The 10385-nt window shown below is 38.8% G+C and overlaps 1 protein-coding gene across 4 annotated transcripts in view; it reads left to right on the top strand.

The window, feature by feature from the left end:
• Nucleotides 1–1990: 1990 nt before the first annotated feature.
• The window catches only part of PDE1A (phosphodiesterase 1A), a 315842-nt gene continuing 307447 nt past the window's right edge, over nucleotides 1991–10385 (top strand). For 2 of the 4 annotated variants that reach the window (XM_027591026.2, XM_027591023.2), the window contains exons 1-2: nucleotides 2484–2622; nucleotides 2855–2965. In XM_027591026.2, coding sequence (XP_027446827.1) covers nucleotides 2865–2965 — 101 coding nt within the window. In that variant the 5' untranslated portion in view covers nucleotides 2484–2622; nucleotides 2855–2864. Of the gene's footprint in view, nucleotides 2135–2440; nucleotides 2623–2854; nucleotides 2966–10385 lie in introns of those variants that run through there. The other 2 variants (XM_027591025.2, XM_027591024.2) reach the window with 2 other exon arrangements.

Below are 10385 nucleotides of genomic sequence, written 5' to 3'. Positions count from 1 at the left end.
TTACATTCACATGGAGCTCAGGAAAGTAACTTGTCGAAGAAAGGAAAACTGAAGCTTCAGTTGATTTAACTACTTCTTCTTTTTAGAAACTTTATTTTCTGCCAACCTTACTTCCATTTTCTGTTGACGAGTATGCAGAAGCGCCTGCAACCTCTTGACGGTGGTTCCTACTCCCTGCGTGGCCAAAGCGGCGGGGGCTGCAGACAGGCCCTGGGTGGGGGGCCTGGCGCTCCAGGCTTCAGGCCGGAACCTCGGAGCAAGCGCAGAGGGCACCTGTACCTTCCGCCTGGCCGCCAGCTCTGCTGAGTTGCCCCAAGTTGGAGCTGGAGCAGTCCGTTCTCGCAAAGTTCTTCCTTGGGCACAGCATCTTCAGCAGCGGCCTGCGCTCCCTTTTCAATCTCTTTAGATCTCTGTGCAAGTAGAGACCAGGCCTGACATTCTGTGGCTGCTCAGGGGGATGGTGCCACCGGCCGGCGCCCCTCCCCCACGTCAGAGCCACTGAACGAGCTCCCTTGTTGCTCGGGGGTGGCAGTGACCACATGGAGCAGACCCGGGGTGGGCGGGTTAACTAAGACACCTCTGGAGAGGCGGGGGGTCAGCCCCAGGATCAGTAAGCGCGGGAAGCTGCGGCTCCCAGAAGGCTGCCTCCATCTGCTTAGATAAGGTTCCAGGGTCGCGCGGCCAGCATTAGGAGTGGCTCCAGTGGGAGCAGCAAACTTGAGCACAGCGCACTGGCCACTGCTCCCGGAGGGCATTGTACCCACGGCAGCCGGCTTTTCAACGGCAACAATGGCACGAGCTGCCTGCGGTAGCTTCTCCCAGGTCCTCTTCAGATTTATGAGGTAATGGCATCACTCTCCCTTTTGTAGGTGACGGTTTGGTTTGGAAGTCAGCGTTGGGGCCAGGTTGGTGCCAAGTAGGTTCCCGCTGCAAGGAATGTGAGGGCATCCTGCTCCTTTATCTGCAGGACATCAAGGGCTCTGACACTGTGGAAGTTTCCTGGTTTTATGGGAACCCAGAACAACACCTGTATCGACTGTGCCTCAATAGTGCAGAAAAGCTCACCTCTTCTAATTTGTCAATCAGAAGGCACTTTCTATAAAATTTTGCAAAGATGCTTTTTACATATATATATTATGATTTTGACCACTAGATGCATTCCGTGTTTAGACACTCAAAGTAACCTCATATTGGAAGACTTTGTCAGTAAAATCATAGAGCCCGTTTTAAAAGACTGGCTTTAGGGGTGCCTGGGTGGCTCAGTTGGCTGAGCCTCCCACTCTTGATTTCTGCTCAGGTCCTGATCTCAGGGTCTTTGGATCAAGCCCTGCATCGGGCTCCCCCCTCAGGGGGGAGTCAGCTTGAGATTCTCTCTCTTCCTCTCCCTCTGCCCCCCCCCACTTCTCTCTTTCTCTAATAAATAAATAAATCTTTAAAAACAAAACAAAACAAAAATGAAGGACTGGCTTTAAATCTGGGAAATATCTCTGTTTCTCAGTTTCCTCAACTGTTAAATGGGAATGTTACCTACTTCACGGGCTCTTTGTAAGAATTTTTAAAAGGTAAACCGTTAGGTACTAGTCAGTACTAACACATGGTAAGTACTCAATAAATATAAGATATTATCATCTCTCTACTACCTATGAATATCTCTATCTTAAACTTCAAGGTAACAAACAAGGTTTCTTGCAGGGAGGAATAAAACTACATGTGGGTTTCAAAACAAGCAAGAAGAGATACTGCTTTTAAGTGTATTTTTCTTAGCAGCTTGCAGATAGCAATAGCTGTTATGGAGCTCATACTCAAGGTCTGTGCTTGTTTCAAAGAAAGCTCACCATGTGTTGGGAGCTTGGCAGATGACTCAGTTCTGATTCCTTTTATGTTCATTTTCTCTCATTTTTCTTCTAAAATGCACAAGCGGCACAGCATCAATTTCTCTCCCTCGCTCCCTTTCTTCTTCCCCCCACCTTCACACACTCCCTTTCCTTAAACACACACACACAAGCATCCACACTAGTTTCATTTTATTTATCTTTTAATCCCCAAAGGATTCACGGAACAGGCTGTGTGCAGCTGCCGTGTTTTCTTCTGGTTAAATTGGCGGTTACCTACTGTGTGGAGTTGCTAGGAGAAGGTGAATAAGCATGATTACAGCATCATTGATGTACAGTCTTTCAATAACAACCTGTGGAGCTCTGTGGTCTGCCTTCTGTATGGCTCTATGTGTTATTTCCTCATTGTTGTCATTAATATTTGTTGCTTTCATTGTTAGAGCATGATATATCTTTAACTGTTGATCCCAGATCAATTAAGAGACAAAAACCTTGGCATTTAAAACAGGCACTTTTTTCTCAGGGTGGTGCTGCTGACACTGGTTCCTACCATCTGCTTTCTTAATTACGTCCTGCCCTCCTTCCATTGGTAGAGAGGAATTCAGCTTCTTCTGGTGTGCTAAAGTCATTCACGTTTCTCTTGTGCATAATAGATCTTGTAAACTGTAGGAATTCTGATGTGCTTCAGTGCACCGAACAGTAACAGATGAGCTGCTTTTGGGGAGAGCTGGAGCGCTCAGTCGGTCAGTAGTACAGTAGCAGGCTCACATGTGAGGATTGTTCCCGTGAGGTCAGAGGATCTGTTTATACAGCTGTCTGCTTGGGGCGGGGGGAAGGGCGGGTGATGAGAGCAGTGGATATGCCTGTCAAAGTCAATAGCAATTCTGACAGAAGCTGCCCTCAGCTTTGTAAATCTGTAATATTTTGATAGACAAAAGATGCTACTGTATAACTGAGATTTGTAGGGGACTGAGGAATGCTTGTTCTAGCTGCTGAAACTGACTGTAACTATATTGCCCTAGGAGTATCATCATGGGGTCAACTGCTACAGAAATTGAAGAATTGGAAAACACCACTTTTAAGTATCTCATAGGAGAACACACTGAAAAAATGTGGCAACGCCTGAAAGGAATGTGAGTAAGCTCTTTGCTTGGTTCTGTGTTTTTATCCCCCACCCCACCCCACCCAGAATTTGACTATTAGCATGACTAATTGTTCATACTATCTGAATTTGTGGACTAGTGTTTCCTTTAGAAAGATTTTCTCTTAGAAAATGAAATGTGTCACTCTCAGCTAACAACTTGCTTGAAGGATGGGTAATCTTTTTTGCACCTGTATGTTTAACATAAAATAAGGTAACTCCCTGAGAAGTCACTTCACTGTTATAACACATGGCTTCTTTTATACATTCTACATGTATTCTTTAGATATGTGATTTAGATATGCAGAAATATAACTAGGAAAGATGCTTCCCAGGATATTTGCAGAAATAAAATTTCCTTCGGAAAAATAGAAAGATAACTACTGGTAGTTATTTCTCTGTGATTAGATTTTTTGAAAAAGCAAGGGCAGGATTAATGTGATACTAAATATTTGTACTCCATTGTGCTTATTCTTTGTCTTAGTTGTTATTTATTTAAGAAAAAATGTGGTAAAAACACTAGTACCATTCCAAACTTCTTGGAGAATTTTAGCTTTAAATTAACCAATTCATGTCTTCTGAGAGTACAGAATAGCTCATGGTATAAAATAGACCTTGCTAAGATGGGTCAAGAGATGTGCTTATGTCAAGCATGAAATGTAAGTACCTGAGTCAAACTTTAATTGCATTGCTATTACCTTGCTATTTAAACATTTAAGTTTTTTGTTGTGTATGCTACTAAGTTCTGTTTAGTTCACCAGAACCCTATGTTTACATGCTTAATTTTAATATCATAATTTAAAAATCAGCTTTAACATTTCAATAAAAATGTGCAAAATGAATATTTACAGGCCATTGCAATTGCCTAACATATTTGCAGATCTCAAATGAAAATATATTGCTTTTCTATAATAATAGCTGAAGGAGTCCTATGCTATGCAAAATAGAGGTTTTCTAGGATTCATAGTTCTAAGGCTGCATTTACATACTATTATATACAATGCAACATCTGAGTAAATTTAATGTCACTGTTTTGATATATGATTTTTTAAAAGAAAAATTATGTCAAACTTTGTTTAGAGGAAAAATTCTTTCTACTTTCCTCCATTTGAATGCATTTAGTAATATCTAGCTATTTAAATAGCATTCTCTGTATGTTTTCTTACACTTCAAGTAATACGTGGCATTACAGTACCCTGGTATAAGAGCACACTAATAATGCAAACAACATTTAACAGAGAATAACTTTTAAAAAAGGAAGCCATCTTACATCATTTGAATGAATTAGAGAAATATGTTTTTAAGATCCTTTGAAGACTTAAAATTAGAGTTTTTTGGTGACTTTGCTCTCTTAGGGAAACAAATAATCCTATAAAAGCAGATAGCAGCTTACAAAGTTAATTAGCATAGATGAAAATTAAACATTGGCAGTCACCAGATGATTTGTGTCCCAACCTAATTAGTGGATGAACATCTGTACCGGAAAAATTATAGGTCATATTACAACCTGTTTTAGATTTTCTTCCCTTTATCAGGACAGGATGTTTTTTGCTTGTTTGTTTTGTTTTATTTTCCTGTAGTTACTTAAATGTATGAATATATGTAGTTACTTAAATGTATGTATTTGTGATAGTGAATTTGTGCATATGTCTTTAAGAAATTTGGAAAAGTGACTTTCTGTTTACCTAACATTTTAGAGTGAAGTTATCTGACATTCACTTTATAAATTGATCTCAAAGATCGATCTCATTTTATTTCAGTAGAAAGTGACAGTCATTCAACAGTAGACCTTCGAGACTTGATATTCAATGTTGATGTAGGATATAATAACACATGTATGTACTAAGTAAATTTGGTGAGTGTCCACATAGAGCCACTGAATGACCATTTAGGGAAAAAAATTACTGCAACTAGTTTTTAAAAAAATAATCATTATTACTAGACTTGATTGAAATGACTGATTGCCTTTGCATCAAAGAAAGAAGGAATTTGCGTTTTGGTACTATTACTTGTACTTTGACTTAAGACATTTCCAGTATTCTAGGTTTAGAATTCAAAATAAGAAGCTCTAAATCTAAAATCTGCATGACTAATGACAACTAAATTGTTTAATTATGGTCTTTTGTGTAGTCTGCATTCACAGCAGTGATATGAAGGTCTCCTTATTCCATTGCTGGAATTGTCTTGCCTATTTAAAATGTAATATTGACTCAAACAGAGTTTTTAGCTTATCAAAATCTCTGCTGCTAGAATTTCACTTTTTAAGTGTTGGCAATTAAAATTATGCTACCCATGAAAGCTATCAAACAATTTTGCAATAATTTTCTTGGTTTGTTGAAGAAGACTCAATGAAGAACTTTAGATATTTGGAAAGTAATTTTTTTTACTTTTACTGTATCTAACTTCACGAATCCACTGATTCATTTCAATAGGACATTCTGTTTTTAAGTAGGTTTATAGTACATACATTTTTGAGGTTAAACAAAAATAAAGACAAAGTTTAAAGTAAAATAAAGTTTATTCAACTATACTTTAAATATGTAAACATGAGCTACAATAGGTAGATATTTACAGAAAACATTTTATAAGGAATATCATACAGCATAACATTTTAAATCACTTTTTTGAGTCCATACAAATAGCTTTTAAATTTTGTAACACATGTGAAAACATCGGTAAATGAAATTAAAGTATCAGTTATTCTCTACCATTTTGTTGATTTTTTTTCATTGAGTTTCTTTTAAATCTCCTTCATATAATATTTAATTGAGACACCATATTCAGTGATGTGCCAAGAAATCTCTTATTACTTTGTGGAAACAAGGGTGAAACACTTTCCTCTTCTGATTCCTGACATAGACTTGCATGCTTTATTCTGTTAACTTTATTTTACAGTTATAGCTTTATTCTTTAGCTTTCTTTAATCCATCTTCTACCACTAATTTGTCTCTCAATATGACAACTTAGATTATACACTGTAACTCATCATCCATGATGGTGGAAATGTTAGCAAATGACTATGGCACCATACCCTTCGTAAACGACATTTAAAAAGAATCATATACTTGTACATAAGTTATCAATTGTTTAGGATCTGGAAAACACTTCCTAGTTCTTCTGCCATCTCAACACCTAATGAAATTTCTGGTTCAGAAGTTTTCTGTGACTCTGGGACCTATATTACTTCCTACATACTAAGGAAATTTTTCTAACTCTAATCTTTGCTAAGATTGTTAAGTTTATTGATTCCCTTGAAGAAAGTTGTATGTGTTTTCATTTATGCAGGGTTTTTTTTCCAGGTTTAGAAATAATTCTTTTTTTCTGTGTCATGGTACTGTTTTTTTTTTTTTAAATGAAAAAATTGCTCCACAGCTGTGGATTAAAAAAAAAAAAAACAAAAACAAACATATTTTAAAACGTTGGTGCTGCTCTTTCCAGTCAATGCCACTGTTCTAAGAGTTTGATCTAAGGGGTGACAGCATTTCCAGAATACTGTGGTCAAGTAGAAAGTCCAGTGAACACAGCATTATAGCAAAAACTAAATCAGAGTGTTATCTTATTCAGTTGTTCAACAGAATGGAGGAAAATTTAAACTGCTCAAAACTATAAAATATAGACAAAAATCTGAGACTCACTACTTCATAGTACTTATTGCCAGTTCTTTCAATTTTTATAAATGTAGGAAATGTAGGACTAGAACCTATGAGAATTTTACTGTTGGAAACTAACTTAATATATGAGAATTAATTTTACACGTATAGATGCTTACCTGCCTCTCTCTCCATATCTAGACAAATGTCCAGATATTAAGATCTAGAATTGTGAGTGCAACAGTTGAAAGACTTAAGTTTCTTTTTTCTTTTTTCCTCTGATTGGTGGTGATGATCAGTAATGGAAGAATAAAATATAGAGAAGCAGAAAGTGAAGGAGAAAGGAAGAAATGTATAATAACCTTATAACAAATTTAAAGTAATTGTTATTGAAGAGGACAGTGTGTTGAGCAGCTCTCAGAGGCAGTACCCAAACCCTCATCACCAAGAAAATGTAGCAGAAATACATATTTAGAATAAAAATTGGCAAAAACAGGTGAAATAACAGGAGCTATTAGCACCATAGTCCCAAACTGGAATCATACTTTAGGATGAAGCAGCATTATAGATGAGCAAATCTGATCCTTCTACTGTCCTGCCTTCTAGTACCCTCCTTTCAAAGTTCAGCATCCTTCGCAGGGTGTCCCTGTACCTGCTCAACATTTGGAGCCTCCTCTCGTGCCTCTTCCTCTGTGGCCCCCTCCCAATCAGGGTCAAGGTCGCACCAAAGAAATACTGCTTACTGCCTATCTGCCTTTGCTCATTTTGTTCTCTCTTACTACGTTTCTTCTCTCTCAGCCAGGGCTGCTCTTGTTCCCTGTGATGCTTTTAGAGATGTGTGGGGATGTTTCTGGTTCTTGCAGTGCCTGAGGGTGTTTCTGTACTCAGTGGGCTGCAGGGTCCAGGCAGGATAAATGCCCTCCAGAGCCTGGGAAATTCCTTTGTCAGGAAGGAATATCCTACTCAAAATCCTAATAGGGACACTATTAAGTAATGTTCAAAGATCTCTTCTTAAATTTCACTTGCAAAGGAAATCCTTCTTGACCCTCCATACTGGGTTAGTTTCCTATATTTGGCTCATAAAGTAACTGGACTTCCCTTTTCATAACGAAATCTACCTTCACTCTGGGCCACAAGTTCCTGAGGGCAAGAATCATGTTCATTGTGTTTGCTTTTGGATCTCTAGCACCTGGTACAGTACCTGGCACATAGAGATCATGCAATAAATCCTTTACACATCAATCAATGAATGAATAAAATTCAGACTCTTATAGTGGTTCTAACTTCAAAATTAGAGAATCAGTTAGACTGCCAAAATAGGGCCTAAAGTCAGGTCAGAGGGGTGGAGATAGAGTCACAGATAGAATAGGGATGGAGAAGATGGAAAGAAGTAATATGTGCTCATCATCTACTGGTTGTCAGAACTTTCCAAATATAACATATCTGTATTCTCATTTACTTTTCCAATGATTTGTCAAAAAGTAAGTATCCTAAGTTTTTAAACAGCTAGTAGCTGCTGAAACTTACATTTAAATACAGACCTGCCTAGCTCTAAATCTCTCTCTCTCTCTCTTTTTAAAGATTTTATTCATTTATTTGAGAGAGAGAGTGCGCACACGTGGGATGGAGGCAGGGCAGAGAGAGGGTCAGGAGGCAGAGGGAGAAGCAGCCTCCCTGCTGAGTGAGGAGCTCTATGCGGGGCTCGATCCCAGGACCCTGAGATCAGGACCTGAGCCGAAGGCAGATGTTTAACCGACTGGGCCACCCGGGTGCCCCTCTAAGGCTCTTATTCATCTTACTTTCAATTCAAAAAAGAAGACATAATCAGAATGGTTACCTAGAAAGATCACAGAGAAGGATGCAGATCCTTAAAACTTTGCCCATGGGCTTTGTGGTAGGCAGACCCGTGGCCTCCCAGAAATGTCCATGTCCTCATCCCTAGAATCTGTGAAGATACTGCCTTACATGTCAAAGGGGAATTAAGGTAGCAGATGGAATTAAGGTTGCTAATCAGCTGACCTTGAAATATGGAGATTAACCTGGATTATCCAGGTGGGCCCAATGTAATCACAAAGGTTCTTAAAAAGTAGAAGAGGGAGGCAGAAGAGGTCAGAGTGCTCTGATGTGAGAAAGACTCAACTTCGTCTTTGTCCATGTTGAAAATAGAGGAAATGGGCTAGGAGGCAAGGTATGTGGGCAACCTCTAGAAGCTTGCAAAGGCAAGAAGCAGATTCTTCTCTAAACCCTCCAAAAAAGCATGCAGCTCTGCCAAAACCTTGATTTTAGTGCAGTGAAACTTGCATCAGACTTTTGACCTACAGAACTGGAGATAATTCATTTATGGTGTTTCAAGTACTAAGTTTGTGGTAAATCTGATGCAGCAGCAAGAAACTAAATACATTCCTTCCGTAACAGAGTACCAGAGTGTTTAATCAACATGACCATTTTTTTAAAAAAAGATTTTATTTACTTATTTGACAGAGAGAGAAACACAGCGAGAAGAGGGCACACCAGCAGGGGCAGAGGGAGAGGGAGAAGCAGGCTCCCCGCAGAGCAGGGAGGCCGATGCGCGGCTCGATCCCAGGACCCTGGGATCATGACCTGAGCTGAAGGCAGACGCTTAACGACTGAGCCACCCAGGTGCCTCAACATGACCATTTTTATATTCTTACCCTCTCCACCACCATTGCCCCCAACACACACATTCTCATACAGACAGGATGCCCAGAGGTGGAGTCAGTCTCAGCCACTCTATGGAGAAGTGGAGTAGATACTCTTTATCTTTAGGCATTAAATAACTGTCTTCCATTTAACCCTGGTTTACATGCCTCAACCACCAATTTTCTTACCAAGCTCTGATATTGAGAGCTTGTAGTAGATTCATTTCAGATATCAAGGAAAATATCAATGTTCTTTTTTGGAAATTGTTGATAAATCTCAGTCTTTAGTCTCACATTGCTGATGGTTTTGATGGCTTTTCAGAAAAATAAGTCTAAAAATTGTTCTTTAGTCATAAATCTAAAGGAAGCCACCTCGCAAAATCTATTCTGGTTTATAAATATAATCTTAATATAAATTTCAGTCCTTATATAATATTATATTTATAGAATAGATATGGTTAAGGTAAAATACCTTAAAGATTAAAAACCTGAACTCCGGAATCAGTCAGGTATTTTCTCATACCATCTGTTCTTTAGCTCTGTGATCATGGAAAATCTCTTAACTTTTCTAAACTTTACTTTCCTTATTTGTAAAAATCAATTATTCTATTCATTCATTCACTCATTTAATAAATACCCACTGATTGTGTGCTATATCAGGCACAAGTTTAGGCACAGGAACTTATTTTAGTAGAGGAAACAAATACCAAAAACAATAAAAACATAAGTTAATGTAGAGTAAGAAGTGACCTAAAGAAAATGCACCAGGTGATGTGATCAAGAGTTACTTGGGAAGGTACTTTGGATAGGAATGATTTATCTTAGAAGGTGACTTTTCAGCTGAGACATAGACAAAAATTGATACCTACCTCATGAGATCTTGGGGTGGGGTGGGGTGGGGCTAATGAATGATATCTCTAATCCAAGTTTAGGAGTAAGTGAGGGATAGATTTAGGAGTCCAGCTGACGGAGATCAAAATGTTAGCTTTATTGCAGACTAAATTTCTGTTGGAGGATAAGATTTTGCAGCTAAATGAGCCAGAACACCCTTGAATTCAGTTTATCCACCCAAACCGCAAACCTCCTCAGCAGTGGCAAAATCTGCCCTCCTACGTGTGCCTCATGGCCTCTAACAGATGAGACTATGCTTTCTACATGCAGA

The sequence above is a fragment of the Zalophus californianus genome, chromosome 3 (genome assembly GCF_009762305.2).
Source record: "Zalophus californianus isolate mZalCal1 chromosome 3, mZalCal1.pri.v2, whole genome shotgun sequence".
Classification (NCBI taxonomy): Eukaryota; Metazoa; Chordata; class Mammalia; order Carnivora; family Otariidae; genus Zalophus; species Zalophus californianus.
This window is presented reverse-complemented; position numbering and strand designations above follow the sequence as displayed.